The following is a 22,337-nucleotide window of genomic DNA, read 5'->3' on the forward strand; positions in this document are numbered from 1 at the left end:
TTGCAAGATGTTTTTATTGTTTACATAAAGTAAAATATCTTATGCACTGTACTTGAAAAAAGCCCTAAGGGATTTAAGATTTACCGAGGTGAATTTTCCGCTGACGGGTGTCCTCCTGAAGTCAACTGCACTGACCATTATGCAGTGTACTTGGTAATGGATTAAAGACTCATCGAAGCATACTCGCGGTGCGTCTCCGAAGTGGGACTGCGGCTTGTCCCGGAGCGACCTCTGCTCCGTCCTGCGGCCACCCCCGCGGCCGCCCCCAGCGGCCGCAGCCTGGAGGCTTCAAGGGAATTCCCGCACCTCTGCGCGCGCAATCCCGGGACAAGGATCCGCGCGGGGCGCGCAATTGCCCTGGAAACCTCTGCGCGCGCACGCGCAAACGCGGGGCGGGGGGAGGACTGAGCTAAGGGTTTAGCAGCGGAAGGAGGGGTTTACCCTTACAGTAGATCGGCGCTGCCCGGAGGGTGGGCGCGCGCGCCGCCCATCTCCCTCGGGTGGAGCGTCCCTTCCAGCACGCGCCCGGCCACGCGCTCCCCAGCCCCTCCCCCCCCGCCCCCCCCCCCCCCCCCGCAAGCACCCTTGCCCTCCTCCCGCATTTGTGCGCCGGTGCAGCAGGCAGTGGGAGCATCCGGGCACTTCCGCAGCCGAGCGGCGATCCGGGCGGCGGCGGCGGCGGCCGAGGAGCTCCCATGGCTGGGACCAGGCGGGGGGAAGGCAAAAGGGGGGCGAGGCCTTAAGCCCGAGCCGCTGCGGGGTGGGTCCCGAGGGAGGCGGAGCGGGAAGCGCTCTCGCGGGCGGAGGAGGAGGGCCGGGAGCGGGGCTCGTTGAGTCTCTAGTGCGTTCGCCTGGCCAGCCGGGGCTCCGGAGATGCATCTGCATCAGGTCCTCACCGGAGCTGTCAACCCTGGAGACAACTGCTATTCCGTGGGCAGCGTCGAGGATGTCCCCTTCACGGTGAGCGGTGTCCGGGAGCCCGAGGGGGAGAGACCGCAGTCTCTACGCGGGGGCCAAGACCCCCTGTCCCCGGCCCACGCCTCCCCGGGAGGCTGCGAGGTGTTGGTAGGCCCCACCCGAGTCCCCTTTGCACCCCAGTTTAGCGGGGCGGGCCGTGGGACTGTGATTCCTGCGGCTGCTGTAGGAAATTGCCAGTCAGGGGAAAGGTTTATGAATTCACCGCCCTGTCCGCCTTCAGCAAACGGGCCCCGGGGGTGACTGCACCAGACGGTTCCTCTCCTAGGATGGCTCCCGGGTCTGCGGTGGAGGAAGGTGAAACCGCTGAAAGCCCAGAGCGTCCGTTTTGCACCTGCGTCCGTTTCGCACCTGCTCTCGGCTTGGAGGCGCAGAGACTCGGTCTTGCCTCGCTGCGGAGCGTGGAGGCGATGCTGCGCCTGGCTCCCCCTGGTTGTCGTGTTAGGACATTGAGGAGCCGCTGGAGCCGGTGGCTTTAAGCCCAACCCTCCGTACCTCCTGATATGCAGAATCTTAATTCCAACAAGAAAATGGAAAAATTCATTCTCTGCCTCCGAGAAATTTATAATGGAATAATTAGAGTGACAGTGGCCTGGAGAGCTCTTATTTATCACGAGATCACGGTTTGGTAACCTTCCTAGATAATATTTTAATCCGTTTGCAAGATAGGCTGGTTGGTTTGTTTTAAAGATAGGGCAATGTGAAAATTTTATGACAGTGTTTTTCCTGTTTGTGAGATTAAAGTGTATGTAAACGATAATGTGTTAGAATCTCTTAAAAATCTGGATGAAATAGACATGTTTCTCAAGGAGCTTGGATGGATTAATCCTTCTGAGAATGGAATGTTGTTAGTATAGCCAATTCAAACCAAGCTCTAGAGCTTCATTTACCCACAGAGAGACTCCCATGGATTAACATGAGTTTCTTTTTTGTGTTAAATTTAGACATGGTCCTCCTTGGAAGGAACTGTAGACAATTAGACCTCGATTAAATACACATTGTTATTAATAACCATACTCCTTGATGAAATTGGAAATAGCATAATGGTATGCTTTTTAGACAAGGGAAACACTCTGATCTGATGTGTTTTCCAGTAGCATGTTTTTAAAGCTGCAGAAATAAGAAAAGCTCCTGCAAAACTGCAGAATCATTATGTAGCACAGTGCATTCAGGAGCAGAATTTATCATTGTGATACATTAGAAATAACCCCATAAGATTGCTTTTTGGCCATTTTAATTTTAAAGGTAATCAACTTGGCTTTGTACCAGTTTAGAATGAACCCTTAAAAAATATAATTTGCTTGACTTAATTGTTACACCTATCCCTATCAATGGTGTCATCTGTGTTTAGTGTACTTGTGACCTAAAAGATCCATATAGTTTTGAGCTTGGGCTTCAAGTGTGTAGACAATTTGGGGGGCATAGAGAGAAGAAATTTCCCTCTCCCTTAGTTGTGTATGTGGGGAGGAAGTTCCCCAGGGTTAGAAGAACAGGCTTTCTCCATCAAGAAATGAATCTGGAATCTTGGCCTATGGGCTATCTCCACACTAATATGGTCGTGGTAGTTTTATGTTTCCATCTAAGGTAGAGTGGTATCTCATTGTGAGGCTGGTATATAGGGCTAAACAGGTTCAGGTGCAGTCTGGAAAAGCCAGTGCCAGAACCATTAGTGCTGCACAGGTGTGGTTATGCTGTAGGCTGCCCATGACCAGGTCCTTGGAATCATTTTCATATCTTTTTCCACCTCCCTCTTTCAACCTGTCACCAAATCTAGTTCTCTGCAGTGACTACCAAATTTACCCCTTTTCATGTCCTTAGTTACCAGCTTATTGTAGAACCTTATTTGTATTACTTAATATTAAAAACTTCCAAACTGGTTTCCTGACATCTCTGATCACTTTAATTCATCCTTCACACAGCTGCTGGTATAATAATCTTCAAACAGCATTTCACCATATCATTCTTGGCTCAAGAATATGTAGTTGTTTCTAAGAGCTGTGGTGTGAAATTTAAATTTGTCAGATATTCTTCTGCCGTCTTTGACTTTACATTTGATTATATATACTCCTCATCTTGGCCCCTCTGCTGTAGACATACCAATCTTCTCACTCTAGCCTGCATTTTTATGTTGCAACAAGAGAATCCTTGCTTTTTGTTTTCCCAAATAATGACTCAATTTACCTGGTTTAGAATGCCTGCCTGTGACACTGATTATTTTGGCCCTTTGGCATTTACACACCCATGTTGCACACCATCTCGTTTTAATATCTTAGGTTTTAAAAAAATATTTATTTATTTATTTAGGTTGTGCCTGGTCTTAGTTGCGGCATGTGGGATCTTTAGTTGAGGCATGTGGACTTCTTAGATGCGGCAGGTGAACTCTTAATTGTGGCATGCATGTGGGATCTAGTTCCCCGACCGGGGATTGAACCCTGCCCCCCTGTATCGGGAGCATGGAGTGTTACCCACTGGACCACCAGGGAAGTCCCAGTATCTTAGTTTAGAATGCACTGATCCAGTTATAATTTTGCCTTGAACTAGAAATGACCTTTTGGACTCTATGAAGAACAGAGTTGCTTGAAAAAAATGAGAACAAGCTGTTTTCAAGTACTCAGGAATCAGCTAACAATTATTTTAATGCCTGTGTTAGTATAGTAAAAATGAAATTTAAAAAAAAGGTAAAACTCCTCTATGTAAAGCATGCCATTTGATTTGTATAGCAATCAGATGAAAAAACTTTAGTTCTGGGTCAGATGACTAACAAGGGGACCAGCCTTGACTGGAATGGAGGTCTTGTGACTTCTCATCTGGTGGGCTTTTCTCTGTAGTATGTTTCTTTCCTGTCAAAGTTCTTGCTCTGAAGGGTGTGTATATGTGGGGAAGGTCTAGACATGGCCAGTGTAGAAGGTAAGACTGGCTTGGAGCTAGCCAGTGGTAACCTGAGGACCTTTTCAAAATAGGGCAGATCATTTATTTCAGAGTCTATAAGAAAAGTTTTTGAAAAGGAATTGTTCTAAAAGAATTTTGAAGTGTTCATGACATTGTAATTGAAAAACAGTCTGTTATATATATATTGCACTGTGCATAGGAGGTGGTGGGTGGTGGTGGTGTGATCGGCTGGGCAGTGAATGTCTGCTTGGTTTTGTTGTCAGGGCACGATCTCTACTGTGTTGACATGGTGATGCAGTTGGTAGTGGACATACCCAATGATGAGTACTTTTAGTGCTAGCATGTGGGCTGTGATGGTTTTCATTTGTGTTTTGGCAGTTAGGAGTTTTTTAAAACACTCAATTGTAATTTTATAAATAGACTTGCATAAATATCACTTTTTTTTTTTTTTTTTTTTGTGGTACGCGGGCCTCTCACTGTTGTGGCCTCTCCCATTGCGGAGCACAGGCTCCGGACGTGCAGGCTCAGCGGCCATGGCTCACGGGCCCAGCCGCTCCGCGGCATGTGGGATCTTCCCAGACTGGGGCACGAACCCGTGTCCCCTGCATCGGCAGGCGGATTCTCAACCACTGCGCCACCAGGGAAGCCCTAAATATCACCTTTTGATCATTCTGTTCTTTTCAATGTAAGATCTAAGTCCTGGGAAATATTGTTATCCTGTAATACGTCAGGTCCCAGGTAGTCCAAAGGTTGATGTATGAGCTTTGTTGTAGTTTATTTTGCCATCAGTACATTTCCACCTACCTTCTTACAGGTAAGTGGATGTTTTAAGGCTTAATGCAACAAATAGTTTAAATTTCTCCTTATTTATGTTGTTTATTACTTTCTGAAAATAGTACTTAGTTTTTTTTAAATTTTACTTTTCTGTAAGCATTAGAATATTAATTAAAATAGTGATGGTACATGATGATTATTAATATAATTAAAATATTCTTTTCACCTAAGGGGTACAGACTATATTTTCAGACATATAGGGGCAGTTGATGTTACTCCATTCTGATATGAATTCAACACATTGATGAAAAAAGTTTATAAAAATTAGTAAGTAATTTCCACTTTCAGGGGGCTTATAATATACTTGCAGAGATAAAAAAATGATGTACATAATTACAATGTAAGTCAGATGAAAGAGATCACATGTAGTTGGGAAGATAAAAGATTTCATGAAAGATTGAGACTTGGAAAGACAGAGTAGTAGTAAGCATTTCTAGATGGTAAGAACAACAAAAGCCAAGGAGTGGTGTGATATAAAGGATACATTATTGGGTGACTATTCCTTCACAAAAGTGATTAAAACAAAACAAAACAAAACACAGGACTTGAAAAAAAAACCCCACAGGACTTCTTTATTAAGTAGCGAGTACTGTTAGAATTTTGAAAAATATGATTTGCAAACATTACCCTTAGCTTTTTAGGAAAATATATTTGTATTCTGACATTCTTGACTTTTGTTGTTTTTGTTTTTTCTAGTAGTGAATGAAATGAATGAAAAAACATTTATTTAAAAGTTAGAAGATAATGTTATGTTACATGTTATATTATGTCATATATGATCTCTTTTGAGCATTTAGATATATTTTAATTCTACTGTAGCATAATAACATTCTAGTCCTAGAATTATGGCAACACTGAACTTTGAAAATAATCAGCTTGTTTATACATTTACAAGTGTTTGTTGAGCACATGGATGTGTGTGGCTCTGTGGAGATTAAAAAAAATAATAAAAAAGAACAAAAAAAATAGTCTGGATTTCAGGGAGTTTATTTAAAAAGTTTAAGAAACTGGTAATCTATCTACTAGGGGAGTTAAGACATATACTTAACCATAGCAGGTCAGCTGTGTGGTATTGTGAGGCACTTAAATTCTTGTGGGAATTCAGTAGGACTAAGAGATCACTTTTGGCCAGGGGAATTGGAGAGTTGGACAGAAAAATGCTTTTGTACTGGCTGGTTATCAATAGGTATAATGACTTCACCTGTTGACAGCCTATGCTGAGAATAAAGGGAAAGACAGAAGTCAAGAATTTAGAACGGGCATGGTTCCCAAGAGAAATTAGCCCATTTATTCTTGGAGAGTAGCTTCTTGTTTATTTAAATTGATATCTTTTAGAGTTTGTGGCCTTGTGTTTGGTGTCAACCTGTAGGTGAATATGAGGTTCTATAAGTTTTTACTTATGTCCCTAGGTAGATTGTTAATTAGCCTGCCTTCTAGAGTGAGAAGACTCCTAGTAGCTACCCTGAAACTCTGGTATAACCCCAAATAATGCCTCCTCAGAAATGGGAAGTCAGAGACCAACTACTTATATGACATTGGCCAAATTGCTGAAACTTTTTAGGTTTTTCATCTGTAAAATGAGGTTCTTAAATTAGGTTCTCTTTAACTATTCAGACCTTGGATGGAATTTATAGAGACCTCTCTAGAGATTTCCAAGGGGCAAAAGAGAAAATGGACCTGAAACATAACGTGACTGTGGTGAGGGTGTAGGTCTAGCGTCTCTGTGCCCCGCCACTTGTATGTATGTACAAGACTGTTGGTCAGACTTTACAGTCAGGGAGCCTGACTTCCTTTCTGGCTCAGGGATTAAGCCATGCAGAGCCTTTGTGAAGTAGTGGTTCTTCTTTGGGCTCACAGTCGAGAAGGAGGCTCTTGTTTATGATTGTATCCTCAGTATCTGGTACTGTCAGAGTACAGTGCGGAGTGGGAGATGGGCCAGGGTGATGGTGTTCAGCCACCCACTAAATAGATTTACTCCTTTACTTTCTGTTCTTAGCTTTTTGAGTATTTGAAGGATGACTTAAGAAATTATCTAAAAAATTGATACAAACGAACTTATTTGCAAAACAGATACAGACTCAAAGACATAGAAAACAAACTTATGGTTATCAAAGGGGATAGTGAGGATGGGGGGAGAAAAATGAGGAGTTTGGGATTAACATACACACGACTGTATATAAAATAAGTAAACAACAAGGACCTACTGCAGAGCACAGGGAAGTATACTCAATATCATGTAATAACCTATAATGGAAAAGAATCTGAAAAAGAATATATACGTACATATGTATAACTGAATCACTTTGCTGTACACTTGAAACTAACACAACATTGTAAATATGTAAATACTTCAATTAAAAGAAGAAATTATAATCAGTATCTTAATTTGGATCTTGAGAAACTTTTAGAACAAATCAGAGTCTCAGTATTTAATCATCAAAAAGAGTATAGGATGTTGGGTTACAACTGTAATGGCGCAGTGGAAAAACAAGTCATGCCTGACCAATTCAATTTCCTTCTGTGATAGAAGGCAAGGCAGTGTTTAAAAGGGGATAATAATAGAGAATATCTGTAATTCAGATTCAAGTAAGGCTCTTTTAGCTTGTGGCTTATTTTTTAAACAAGTTTGGAAACCAAATATTTTAATAGAAGTTTTAGGGTTTTCAATATTTTTGAGTTTGTAGAATCCTTTTTCGTTTTATTTTTGCTCTGGATCCCTAATTTGTGATATAACAGGATAGGACTTGTTATTGAGGAAGCAGGCAAGCAGGTGCAACTTTCACAGGTGGTGTGACTGTATTTTCTTGCTCTTAGAGATAGCTCATGTAACCCTGGCCCTTGACGTATAATACGTGAAACCAATTGACTGTGCTTTTATTCTCAAACTTTCTCATTTCATGATTGCTAAAGCCTCCTTTAATGCTCTCCTTTCCCTCCGTCCTAAACACCTAAAAATATGGTTAGCTTATATCTCTGATGGAGAATTCACGAGGTATAAAGGGGTCACTGAATAGAACCAGACTCCTTTAAACACTACCTGATAATTTGGTGGGGTGATTTGAAAGGCATAAATATCATCCTCTTAGGTTATCATTGGAGATGTGTTCCTTTAGGGCTATTCCTCTAAAAATTGAGCCCTCTCTGTAATGATATTTAATTTAATTCATACTAAGTCATGACGTTTTCCTCTTGTGATTTTAGAAGAAACCCAGGAAACCTGAAACTATATGGGCATTATGCAAGAGGGCATAGATTGGACCCCCCCTCGCCCAAAACATAAAAGTTTTGGCTTAGACTAAGTTCAAAGACACACATAGCTTATATGGTCTCTGCATTTCAATAACAAAATGCTGACATTTTCTTAGGAGTAATGACTTCAGTTTTGTTATATTCTGGCCCCTTCCTCATGTCTTCTCTGGCCTTGACTATATCTGTACTTAGGAGGATCTAATCAGCAGGAGATACTCAAATTATTATCATATACTCTAATAACCACAGCATCTTTTATATGGATGAATTGTCAGTGTTTCCAGGAAAGGCCAGTTCCTCCATTGGTACTGATGATCTTAAATTGGGAGTGATTTTGCCCCCTGGGACGTTTGACAGTGTCTGGAGACATTTTTTTTTTTTTTTTTTTTGTGGTACGCGGGCCTCTCACTGTCGTGGCCTCTCCCGTTGCAGAGCAGAGGCTCCGGACGCGCAGGCTCAGCGGCCATGGCTCACGGGCCCAGCTGCTCCGCGGCATGTGGGATCCTCCCGGACCGGGGCACGAACCCGTGTCCCCTGAATCGTCAGGCGGATTCTCAACCACTGCGCCACCAGGGAAGCCCTGGAGACATTTTTGATTGTTGACAAGGTTGTAGGGAAGGACTAGCATCTAGTGGGCAGAGGCCAGAGATCCTGATAAACGTCCTATTATGTGCAAGACAGCTCCCCACAATGAAGAATTACTCAGCCTAAAGCATCAATACTGCTGCGGTTGTGAGAAACCCCAATTAATATCCCAGGTGCCATTCCCTCTTATCTACTCAAGGGCATTGCTCTAACAGTTTCTCCCTTTCTGTCCTGTAAAATTGCTTTTTCTTCCTCATTGAAATAGTTTCTTTACTTAGCTCTCCTGGTTGTCCTTTACTTCCCTTAAGTACTCCTTTTCAGCCTGATTTCAGATTTCTGTATCCAGCTTTTCTTTGACACCTCCCTTTTGAATGTCTAATAGCCGTCTCATAACATTCTCTTCCTCCAGCCTTCTCTAAATCAGTAAATGACTACCTTACCTTTTACCTTTATTTTTTTTCCAGTTCCCTTGGAATCTTTCACTGTTTTCTTTCATTTACACCCCAGATCTAATGTTGGCAACTTCTGTTGGCTATACCTTCAAAATGTATCCAGAATCTGTCCACTTATCACCTGTGCTGCTACCACCCTGGTCCAGGGCACCATCATCTCTTTCCAAGATTATGGCAATAGGCTCTTAACAGGTTTCCTTGCCTTGTCTGCCTTTAGTCTTATACTTCTTCAGTTTATTTTCAACATAAAGTGGAATGATCCTGTTACTGTATAAATCGGATCTTATTAGTCTCTCGTTCAAAACTTTCAAATGACTTCTTTTTTCACTCAGAAGAAAGACCTGAGTGCCTTCAATACCCTTTACTGCTATTTCATTAACACCTAGAACAAAAATTTATTGGGTACAAAATAGTACCCAATAAATTAATAAATGGAAAGGGCACTTAGTGTAATAATATACAACATCCTTAGAGTAAATATGGTAACCACTTTTATAAGGCTATTTTTTACAGTACTTTTTGATATAGGTCGATGGCATTAGGCCATATTTAGATAAATGAATTTTATAGGATGGGGACAGAGAGAGCTAAGAGAATACAATCCAGGTATAAAGCTTTGCTGGTCTGGTTTACTCTAAGGATGCATATTAATGTTTTGAGAGGAATTGACAGATTATGTGCCTATTAAGCAGTTCTAAATTTTTCACAATTTTGCTTTTGAAAGACTTTAATACATAAAAAAATTAGCGATTAACCTAATACCTGGACTGTAGAGATTTTTATTTTCAATTTTTATTTATTTATTTATTTATTTATTTTTGGCTGTGTTGGGTCTTCGTTTATGTGCGAGGGCTTTCTCTAGTTGCGGTGAGCGGGGGCGACTCTTCATCGCAGTGCGCAGGCCTCTCACTGTCGTAGCCTCTCTTGTTGTGGAGCACAGGCTCCAGATGTGCAGGCCTGGTAGTTGTGGCTCACAGGCCTAGTTGCTCCGCGGCATGTCGGATCTTCCCAGACCAGGGCTTGAACCCGTGTCCCCTGCATTGACAGGCAGATTCTCAACTACTGCGCCACCAGGGAAGCCCTGTAGAGATTTTTTAAGAGTTATAGGTTTTAAAAAATACCTCAGCTGGGCCTGGAATTGAGAATTGAGGAGGCTGACAAAGACATGATTGAGGTGGTTTCCCCACCTAGTGGTAAACTGAACTCAGCCAAAGGAGTATTCTTGATTAGAAGCAAGATTTTCTTTAGAAAGTAATTTTAAGAATGTTGGGAATTCCCTGGTGGTCCAGTGTTTAGGACTCCGTGCTTTCATTGCCGAGGATGAGGGTGCAATCCCTGGTCAGGGAAAGCTGTGGGGCGTAGCCAAAGAAAAAAGAAGAATGTGCTAATACATAGACAAATGGAACATTTGAACGTGGCTATCATTTTTTGCTGGAAAAATTTTATATAATCAAAAGCCCAATTTGGCCATTAAAACCAAAAAGCAAACAAAAACCATAAAGAACTCACTTTTTTGTTTTAACATTATTAATATAATATCTACGTTGTGAAAAACTCATAATTCAAACAATGTTGAAATATAGAAAATAAAAAGGAAAGTTTCCTTTTCCTAGTAGAATTTTGTTTAGCCTAACTTCCTGGTCATCCTTGATTCAAAAAATATTTGAGCACCTAGGCGTTGTGCATACCCTCTAAGGCAAACCAGCCATTAAATATGCACTGTTGTACACTGTTGGTTTATGCTGTTTTAAGCTATAAACTAGTTAACTTGGTAAAGTAGTTGAATAATAGCCCTTCTTTCTGGTAGTATTTAATAGTGCCAGTTACACAATTTTTTTTTGAAATGGAAGGATTAATATCCATCTTGTATGTTAAATTGGTATATGAAATGAAATGTTTTACAATTTAGATCTAGTATAGGAATTTTAGATCTAGGAATTAAAGGATTTAATCAAAGCTACACAGCAGACCCTGTGACAGAATTAAGACTGGAACCAATAAACAAATGGGACCTAATTAAGCTTAAAAGCTTTTGCACAGCAAAGGAAATCATCAACAAAACGAAAAGACATCCTATGGAATGGAAAATATTTGCAAATGACTGACAAGGGGATAATTTCCAAAACATATAGGTAAAAAAAAATATCAAAAAAACAAACAACCCAATAAAAAAAATGGGCAGAAGACCTGAATAGACAGTTTTTTCCAAAGAAGACATACAGATGGCTAACAGGCACATAAAAAAATGCTCAACATTGATAATTATCAGAGAAATGCACATCAAAACAACAAGATATCACCTCACACCTGTCAGAATGGCTATCATCAAAAAGTCTACAAATACATGTTGGAGAGTATATAGAAAAAAGGGAACCCTTGTACACTGTTGGTAGGAATGTAAATGGTGATGCAGCCACTATGGAAAACAGTATGGAGGTTCCTCAGAAAACTAAAAATAGATCTACCATATGATCCAGTAGTTCCACTTCTGAGTGTATATCCAGAAAAAATGAAAACACTAAGTCGAAAAGACACCTGCACCCCAGTGTTTGTAGCAGCACTATTTATAATAGCTAAGATATAGAGGCAACCCAGGTGTCCATCAACATATGAATGGATAAAGAAGATGTGATACATATATACACAATGGAATAGTACTCAACCATAAAAAAGAATGAAATTCTGCCATTTGTAGCAATGTGGATGGACCTAGAGAATACTATACTTAGTGAAATAAGTCAGAAAAAGACAGATACTGTATATCACTTATATGTGGAATCTAAAAATTAATGTAAACAAATGATGTGCAAAGCAGAAACAGACTCAGATATAGAAAACAAACTAGTGGGTACCAGAGGGGAGAGGGAATGAGGGAGGGGCAAATTAGAAGAATGGGATAAAGAGATACAAAGTACTATATATAAAATAGGTAAGCAACAAGGATATATTGTAAAACACAGGGAATTATAGCTATTATCTTGTAATAACTTTTAATGGAGTATAATCTATAATTATAGATTATACTCCATGCAGTGCTCTACACCTGAAACTAACATAATATTGTAAATCAACTATACTTCAATGAGAGAGAAAAAAAAAAAGATTGGAACCTAAGGCTCCAAGTTCTTTTTTCTCCCCTTAAAATTTAAAAAGTAACACATGCCTTGTAGATAGTTTGAAAAATGTAGAAGAAAGATAAAATCATTTGTAATTGTACAATCCAGAGATAACCGCTCTTACCATTTTGGTAAAGTGGACAGAGACCTCATGGAGGAGGCTTATTTGATTTCAGAATGCTTATCTGTATTTTTTTCCTGAATGAGTTTTGGGTAGTTATTTTTGTAAGAATTTATTCTTTTGTGTAGATATTCAAATTTATTAATTTAAAATTGTTCACAGCGACCTCTTACTATCTTTTTAAGGTTTGCAGCATCTGTTATATTGCTTCTTTTCTCTTTACTATCATTGGTTATTTGTGGCTCCTCTTTTCCTTCAGTAGAGGTTTATCAGTCTAATTAATCTTTTAAAATAACCCACTTCTAACTTTACTAGTTCTTTCTGTTATATATTTATTTTCTATCTCATTAACTCTTATTCTTGATTTATTATTTCCTTCTTTCTGCTTTATTTGGATTAGTTTTGCTGTTTTCTTCTTAATTTATTGAGATAAACATTGCAGCCTCTTTTTCTAATATATACATTTAAGGATGTAAGTATTATATTGTTAAGACTTACATTACCTGCATACCACAAAGCTGGTTTTATTAATTAAAAAAATTTTTAAAAATTGAAGTACAGTTGATTTATAGTATTTCAGGTATACAGCAAAGTGATTCAGTTATACATATACATACATGTATATTCTTTTTCAGATTCTTTTCCATTATAGGTTATTACGAGATATTGAATATAGTTCCCTATGCTATAGAGTAGGTCCTTGTTGTTTATTTTTTCTGTTAATTCAAAATTCCTATTTCATCCCTGCCTCCCCTTCCCCCTTTGGTAACCATAAATTTGTTTTCTGTGTCTGTGAGTCTATTTCTCTTTTGTTAATAAGTTCATTTGTATCTTTTTTTTTTAGATTCCACATATAAGTGATACCATATGATATTTGTGTTTCTCTCTCTGACTTACATCACTTAGTATGATAATCTCTAGGTCCATTCATGTTGCTGCAAATGGCATTATTTCATTCTTTTTTATGGCTGAGTAATATTCCATTGTGTGTCTGTCTGCTCTCTAATTGTGGTATGTGGACTCTAGAGCGCACAGGCTTAGTTGCCCCACGGCATGTGGGATCTTAGTTCCCCGACCAGGGATAGAACCAGCGTCCCCTGCATTGGAAGGCGGATTCTTAACCACTGGGCCACCAGGGAAGTCCCTTTTGTGTTTCTTTCTTGAAAGACATTTTTGCTTAGGTTGCATAGGTTGAGGATGGCAGTATTTTCTTTTCAGCATCTTGAAGATATCACTCCTTTATCTTCTTGCCTCCACTGTTTGTGTTGAGAAGTCAGCTGCCAGCTTGTTGCTTCTTTAGAAGTTGTATTTTAATTTTTTTCCCTCTAGCTGCTTGTAAGATTTTTCTTGTCTTTCTGGTGTTTTACTGTGTTGTGTCTAGGTGTCCTTTTTTTTTTCTTTTTAATCCTTTTTGGGACTTTTGAATCTGTGAGTTGATGTATTTCATCAAATCTGGAAAATTTTCAGCTAATAGCTCTTCAAATATTGTTTCTGCCCCATTGACCTCATGAGACTAATATATTAAATATATTAGGACTTCCCTGGTGGTGCAGCGGTTGAGAATCCGCCTGCCAATGTAGGGGACACGGGTTCGAGCCCTGGTCTGGGAAGATCCCACATTGCTATGGAACAACTAAGAACAACTAAGCCCATGCACCACAACTACTGAGCCCCCGCACCACAGTTACTGAAGCCCACATGCTGCAACTACTGAAGCCTGCGGGCCTAGAGCCCATGCTCTACAACAAGAAAAGCACTGCAATGAGAAGCCCACGCACCACAACGAAGAGTAGCCCTTGCTCGCAGCAACGAAGACCCAATGCAACCAAAAAAGAAAAAAATATATATTAGACCTTCTCCCTTTAGTTCTATGTGTAAAACCCTCTCTACTGTATTTTCTTTTCCTCCTTTTCAGAATTCTGATTGGTTTTTTCTAATCCATTTGCTAATCCTTTTTTTTTTGTTTGTTTGTTTGTTTGTTTGGCTGCTTCAGGTCTTAGTTGCGGCACTCAGGATCTTTGTTGAGGCATGCGGGATCTTTCATCGCTGCTCAGGGCTTCTCTCTAGTTGTGGCGTGAGAGTTTTCTCTCTTTAGTTGTGGCACGTGGGCTCCAGAGTTTGTAGGCTCTGTAGTTTGCAGCATGCAGGCTCTCTAGTTGAGGCTCAGTAGTTGTGGCACTGGTGCTTAGTTGCCCCGAAGCATGTGGGATCTTAGTTCCCCAACCAGGGATTGAACCCACATTCCCTGCATTGGAAGGCAGATTCTTTGCCACTAGACCACCAGGGAAGTCCTGCTAATCCTATTAAGTCATGTCTAATTTGCTCTATTGTACTTACTGCACTGACTGGTCCTAGATTTTGTTTTGTTTTGTGTATTCCCTTTATAAGATTGAAAAAATGTCCTTATATTCCTTTTTTTGCTGGAAGTTTTTATCAGGAAGTCATCTTGAATATTGTCAAATGTTTTTTTTTTTTTAATTGATATGGTCCTGTGATTTTTTTTTCTTCTTTAAACTGTTAGTGTGGTAGATTACATTGATTGATTTTTTGCAAATAAAATCAGCCTTGTATTACTATAAGCCCCACTTGGTTATGGTGTGTATTATCCTTTTTATATAGGGCTAGATTTGATTTTCTAATATTCTGTTGAGTGTTTTTGCATCTATGTTCATTCTTGATCCATAGTCTTTTTCCCTCGTATTGTTTTTGTTTGGTTTTGGTATTATTTTAATGCTGGTTTCATAAAATGAATTAGTAAGTATTCCTTCCTTTTCTATTTTCTGTCATGGATCAGGTAGAATTGGTGTCATTCTATAAATTTTATTAGAATTTTCCAGTGAAATCATCTGGGTGTTGACTTTTCTGTTTCAGAAGGTCTTTTTTTAAAAAAATTGAACTGTAGTTTATTTACAATATTAGTTTCAGTTGTACAGAATTTTAGGATTTTATCTACACATTCAATTTCTTTAACAATTAAAGGACTGTTAAGGTAATGTATTTCATTTTGGGTATGTTTTTGTAGTTTCTGGTTTTGGAGGAATTAGTCTTGTTTTCTATTTCACTGTCATATTTATGTGTATGGAGTTGTTTATAGTATTTTATTATCTTTTTAATGTTTGCAAGATTAGTACTGGTATTTTCTTTTATTTTATTTTTTAAAATAAAAATTTTTTTAAAGTTATCTTTTTATTTTTCATTAATTAATTAATTTTTGGCTGTGTTGGGTCTTTGTTGCTGCACGCGGGCTTTCTCTAGTTGCGGTGAGTGGGGACTACTCTTTGTTGCAGCACACGGGCTTCTCATTGCCGTGGCTTCTCTCGTTGCGGAGCTCAGGCTCTAGGCGCGTGGGCTTCAGTAGTTGCAGCACACGGGCTCAGTAGTTGTGGCCTGTGGGCTCTAGGGCATGTGGGCTTCAGTAGTTGTGGTGCGCATGCTCAGTAGTTGTGGCTCGCAGGCTCTAGAGCACAGGCTCAGCTGTGGCGCACGGGCTTAGTTGCTCCGAGGCATGTGGGATCTTCCTGGATCCTTGTCCCCTGCATTGGCAGACGGATTCTTAACCACTGTCCCACCAGGGAAGTCCCAATTTTTCTTTTTTCTTTGGTGTTCGTAATTTATGCCTTCTCTCTTTCTGTGTGTCTTTCTAGAGGTTTATAAGTTTTATTGAACTTTTTCAAAGAACCAGATTTTTATTTTGTTCACATTATAGTTTTCCTGTTGTCACTTTGATTTCTCCTTTTATCTTTATTATTTCAAGACTTCTGCATGCTTTGAATTTGTTTTGCTCTTGTTTTTCTAATTGATTAATATGGAAGCTTAGGTTACTGATCTGAGAGTATTCATACTTCTGTGGCATTTTTTAGTAGTCACTTTAACACGTTTGTGTGTTAATTTCAAAATCTGTGTCTGTTGATTGTCTTTTCCCATGTGAGTTGAGATTATTTTCTTAGCTCTTTTTTTTTTTTTTTTTTTTTTTTCCGGTACGCGGGCCTCTCACGGTTGTGGCCTCTCCTGTTGCGGAGCAGGGTCAGCAGCCATGGCTCACGGGCCTAGCCGCTCTGCGGCATGTGGGATCCTCCTGGATCGGGGCATGAACCCGCGTCCCCTGCATCTGCAGGTGGACTCTCAACCACTGCGCCACCAGGGAAGCGCTTTCTTAGCTCTTTTTATGCTCAGTAATTTTACATTGTTACATGGACTGTTTAAAATATTGTGTTATGAAACTCTAAGTCTTGTGTAAAGTCTATGGAGGATGTTGACATTTTGCTTTAGCAGGCAATCAGCTTATTTGGGTTCATGCCAAAAGTTCCGACCAGCCTTCTATAGGTTGTACTTTCAGTGTGAGTTCCATCTTCAAAGGCCTTGCAGTGCTAGTTGGATATAACCTGTGTACGTGCACAGGCGGCCAATATAAGACCTGGGCAGTGGTATCTCCTGTAGTTCAGATCCCAAAGGTGTTTATGCTGCTGTTTTAGGTATGATCTGTGCATGTGCTGCCCGGGGATGCACCCAGGAGTTTATAAAAAAGTTTATTGGGTTGTTTTTCCGAACTCTTCCCTTTTTGTGATTTCTGTGGTACTTTCTGTTTTGCTAGGGCTCCCCTTGGTGGTTCTCTGGCTGGAAAGTTGAGACTTTAGTTACCCTGCTCTGTGCTTCCTGTGACTGTATTTGTGTTCAGTGCCAAGCAGCAGTAGGACAGAGAAAGAAAAAAAGCAACTGGGATTTCCCCCACTCTCTTGGGATCATAGTTCTTTGTATTGGAGCTCTTGGGATTGCTTGGGGGCTAGGATATGAGAAAATGGAGAAAAGAAAAGAAAAAAATCCAGATAAATGGAGAATTTTCTCTCCCTCTCTTTGAAAATTAAGAGTCTCTTTTCCTACGTTTGAACCAAAAATAAATGGCTTCTCCTGGAGGTCTTGTTTTGTGTGTGTTTTGGTGTCATCCTAAGTTTAAACTCTCTGCTAATACAGTGGATTTCAAATTCTGTTCTTTCCTCATTCATCTACTGCCATTTACTTTTCAGAGTTTTAAAATATTTTTGTTCCATGCATTCTGTCCATGTTTTATGGCTGCATTCAGTGGGAGAGAGATATTGTTGTTACTTAGAATCAAAGCTATGATACCATTTTTCATATCATCAAAAAACATCAAGGACCAGCAATAAGTCTAATAATGTAGAAGATTTCTGTGGGCAGAATTAATAAAACTTTATTGAGAAACCTAAATAAAGGGAGATAAATACCATGTTTATGGACTAGTATAAAGATATCAGTTCTTTCCAAGCTAATTTATAGCTTTGATGCGTTCCCAGTCAAAAACTTAAAGAGGATTTGTGAAATTTGACATAATGATGCTCAATTTTATGGGAAGAGATAGGGCCAAGAATAGATAAGACTATCTTGAAGAACACTGAGATGAGAGGACTTCTACCAGCTGAAGACTTGTAGAAGTTGTAGTCATTAAGGTAGTGTGGTGGTGGCCTAAGAACAAATATACCAAAGTAACAAAACAGAGCACCAGAAACAGACACACACTTATTGATGCCTGATTTTTTTTTTGGCCACACTGCATGGCCTGTGGGATCTCAGTTCCTTGATCAAGGCTCAAACCCATGCATCCTGCAGTGGAAGTGCAGTCTTAACCACCGGACTGCCAGGAAAGTCCCACCTGATGCTTGATTTATGTCAAAGATGACGTGGTAGGATAGTATAGAATGGTTGATCTTCTCAGTCAGTAGTGCTGGGACATTTTCTTATTAATATAGGAAAGAAATGAAACTTGGCCTCTAGCTCACCCCATACACAAAAATTAACTCCAGGTAGATTACAGATCTAGGTGTGAAAGACAGAACAATAAAGATTTTAGAAGACAGTATAGAAAATTTATTCATGACCTTCAGGTTTCAAAATATTTCTTAAACAAAACACCAAATATACCACAATTACAGATAAATAATTTATGATGTGAACCAGGTTTCTCATAATTGAAGAAGGGAGTTCAAAATATGGAATGTAGGAAGGCTAGAATGAATCCTGTGGTGGATATAATCAGACCAGAGGCATCTGTGTGACTTCATATGTATGTGTGTGTATCCATATATGTATATGTTATGTGTTTATAATGTGTGAATCTGTGTATATATATATATTTAGAGAGTGAGAAAGGGAGAGAGCAATGATGTATAGGTATAGAGGTGTATAGATATGGTGGGGATGTATGCATATCCTGGATGTCGTTGCTTTTAAACCTTTCAGTGGAGAGTTGAAACTGTATGTGGGTGTCTACATACACACACATATGCATGTGTATTCAAGTGCACGCGCACACATGTCTGTTTCCTAGTTGGTCAGCTGAGAGGGCCTAGACACAGTTGGTACTCCAGTAGCAGAAATATAACTGGCATCAAGATCTTGGTTTCTAAATACCACTCTCCACTAAAAAGAAACAGCATTCCTTGGAGAAATAGCTGAATCTAGGTTGGATGATAAGCCTAGATAAGCCTGGAATCTCTTATGCCAGAAAGTAAGGAATTGTTCAGAGAATGATGAGACCATGTCAAAAGAAGACAGGGCTAGCTTGAAGGGCTCCTACTGGCCAAGTCTGGGACAGTTGGAATATGAAAATAATTGATAGTAGTGGATTATCACCCTTTGAATGAGGTAAGAACTCATGATCTTTAATATAAAAAGTACAAAAATCAATAAGAAAACTCGGGGGGAGGGATAAATTAGGAGTTTGGGATTAGTATATACACACTACTATATGCAAAACAGGTAAATAGCAAGGTCCTATTATATATTGCATAGGGAACTATAGTCAATATCTTGTAATAAACTTTAATGGAAGAGAATATGAAAAAGAATATATATATGTATAACTGAATCACTTTGCTGTACACCAGAAACTAACACAATGTTGTAAATCAACTACACTTCAACTATACTTCAGTTAAAAAAAATGAGGGGACTTCCTTGGTGGTCCAGTGGTTAGGACTCTGCTCTCACTGCCCAGGGCCTGGGTTTGATCCCTGGTCAGGGAACTAACATCCCACAAGCTGCATGGCGAGGCCGGAAAAAAAAAAAAAAAAAAAAAAAAAGAAAGAAATAACTGATTAGGCAAGAATCATCCAATGGATGCTAATATTAGTGGGTAAAAGTTTGATAAGTAAAAAGATATTTATATAACCTCAAAATATCTTCCCACAAAATGCTTATTAATTACAAAGGAAAAATAATAGCTATATAGAGGAGAAACTTGTCAGATACCACCTTTATCAACTGATCGAAGTTAACATCACCAGAGATGGGACAGGTAGACAAATGTGCCTCTTAGTAAAATGCAGTTAAGAACATGGCTATATTTCTATGATGTTCCTGCCCAAAATGCATAACTGGAATCTAATTATAAGGAACAGTGAAAATGCAGGCCATGGACTTGGAAAAGATAATTGCATCACATATATTTGACAAAGGATTGGTATCCAGAATATAAAAATATCTATAAATCAATAAGAAAAGAACTGAGAACTTAATAGGAAGTGGATGAAAGTCTTGAACAGGCATTTCACAAAAAGAGAAAGTCTAGATGACTAGCAAACATATGAAAAGAGGCTCTTCCTTATTAGTAATCAGAAATGCAAGTTGAAATCAGGAAATACCCTTGCATACCTACCACATTTGCAAAAGGTTAATTTGACATATCTGGTGATTGGCAAGAATATCCATAAATGGGAATCCTTATACACTGCTAGTAGGAGTATTAATTCATACAGCTACTTTGGAAAATGCTTTATCATTATATACCAAAATTTAAGATACATATTCTCTGTGATCTATCAGTTCTTCTCTCTATATATTCTAGATAAATACATATAATATGCAGGATATCTGTACAAGAATGTTCAGAGCAGCATTTGTGTTTGTTACTTAGAGCAGCATTGTTTTTAATAATATGCAAACAGTCCAAGAACATTAGAATGGATACATTGTGGTACCTACAAGGGAATATTAATAAGTAATGAAAATGAATGAATCACAGCTATATGTGTCATGAATTAACCTCTGACCAAATGTTCATGAAAAGAGCAAGATAAAAGAATACATGCAGTATGATTTCACATACACAAAGTTCAGAGGACCAGCAAAACTAAACCATGTTATTTAGGCATGCATGCAGAAGTAGAAAAACTACAAAGAAAAGCAAGGGAGTGATTTCCCAAAAAAGTCAGGGCAGTACTACTTTGCTTGCGGGAGAGAAGTGTCCTTTTGAAGGGACACACGGTCTTTTGGGTTGCTGGAAATAGTGTCTTCCTTTTTCCTTTTAAATTTATTTATTTATTTATTTATGGCTGTGTTGGGGCTTTGTTTCTGTGTGAGGGCTTTCTCTAGTTGTGGCAAGCTGGGGGTCACTCTTCATCGCCGTGCATGGGCCTCTCACTATCGTGGCCTCTCTTGTTGCGGAGCACAGGCTCCAGACGTGCAGGCTCAGTAATTGTGGCTCACGGGACCAGTTGCTCCGTGGCATGTGGGATCTTCCTGGACCGGGGATCGAACCCATGTCCCCTGAATTGGCAGGCAGACTCTCAACCACTGTGCCACCAGGGAAGCCCTGGAAATAGTGTCTTCCTTTTTTAAGTGGTGGTTATGCGCATGTTCATTTTAGTTTATTCTTTGTGGTGTCTTTTTTATGTACACCTCTAGCTTTTTAAAAAAATTGACTTAATGGAGTTTTGTGAGGGAGTGGATATAGATGTATTTGTTTGTTTGTTTGTTTGCTATGTTTAATGAGAATCTCAAGCCTTCTTTGTAAATTAAAAAATACAAAAACAAAAATTACCATCCACCTCTCCCTGTCCTCTGGCGAAATGTAAACTTCATGTGGTAGAGACCCTGCCTGTTTTCCATCATATTCTGCCCTGTGTGCCTGGTCCATGCTAACTGCTCAGTAGACATTTGTTGACTTGAATCCCCACAGTCATCCTGTTGTGAATATTTGTTGAGACTTAAATGGTACAAGGAACAAATTACCTTAAGCAATGGGGAATTACGAGAATATAGAAGAGGAGTAGAAGAGTATGAGGGAAAACAGTCATGTCGTGTGTGTGTGTGTGTGTGTGTGTGTGTGTGTGTCCGTGAGCCCTTAAGGAGCACAGGACGGAGGTGAATGGGCTGCCTGCTGTCAAGCATCCGCTGCAGCCACCCCCAAAGGTGCACCCTGAGGGGACTCAGGATGGGGAAGAATACTGGTCTAGATAGCTAAGGTGCATATCAAAGCAATGATTTCAATGAGCCCAGACTCTTGCATCTTCCCATACGTAGAAAAGTGCTAAATTCATTCACTTGAGATGTCTGGTTTTCTTTAGTTAACAGTAATCTTTTTATGTTGCAACTACCTGGTCTTTGTTGCAAAACTCCTATATATCCTGGCGTCTCCCTTACCTCTTCAGAGCAGTCCCTCAGAACTACCTGAGAGGCTGCCTCCTGGCCTTGAAGTCCTGAGAAAGTCCTCCAAATATAATTCTCAACGTTTAGGTTGTGTAATTTTTTTCAGTCGACAAGTCAACTCTTCCAAGAATCTTCTAACACAAGTCGTACGTAGTACAGCTGGGCCTCAGATACCAGGAACTTGGTCGGCTCAGGGGACTGGTTACTCTGTCTGTGTTGGACTGTGTGGCTCTCATAATATCTCAACCTCTCCCTGTGTTGGATCCATTAAAACTGGCTTGCATGAGGACCCCAGGGACCACCCTGGTCTCTGTGTACATAAAGTCCTTTGGCTTTACTGCTTATTACTACCTGCTACATTTCTTGGTATATCCTTGAATATCCAGAAAGTGGAATCTGAGCCAGCTCACCTTTTTTAAGCCAGGCCACATCATGGGTTGCTGGCCAGCCTGTAGCTTTTGGTATTAAATTCTTGGCCTTTGAGGGCTTCCCTGGTGGCGCAGTGATTGAGAGTCCGCCTGCTGATGCAGGGGACACGGGTTCGTGCCCCGGTCCGGGAAGATCCCACATGCCGCGGAGCGGCTGGGCCCGTGAGCCATGGCCGCTGAGACTGCGTGTCCGGAGCCCATGCTCTGCAACGGGAGAGGGCACAGCAGTGAGAGGCCCGCATACCGC

At 40.0% G+C, this 22,337-nt stretch overlaps 1 protein-coding gene across 6 annotated transcripts in view; it reads left to right on the top strand.

Moving 5' to 3' along the window:
• The first annotated feature begins 604 nt into the window (after positions 1-604).
• DMXL2 (Dmx like 2) overlaps positions 605-22,337 on the top strand; it is a 178,297-nt gene continuing 156,564 nt past the window's right edge. For all 6 annotated transcript variants that reach the window (XM_067029865.1, XM_067029868.1, XM_067029866.1 and 3 more), the window contains exon 1: positions 605-960. In XM_067029865.1, coding sequence (XP_066885966.1) covers positions 874-960 — 87 coding nt within the window. In that variant the 5' untranslated portion in view covers positions 605-873. The remainder of the gene's footprint in view (positions 961-22,337) is intronic.

This window comes from Kogia breviceps, chromosome 3, assembly GCF_026419965.1.
Source record: "Kogia breviceps isolate mKogBre1 chromosome 3, mKogBre1 haplotype 1, whole genome shotgun sequence".
Classification (NCBI taxonomy): Eukaryota; Metazoa; Chordata; class Mammalia; order Artiodactyla; family Physeteridae; genus Kogia; species Kogia breviceps.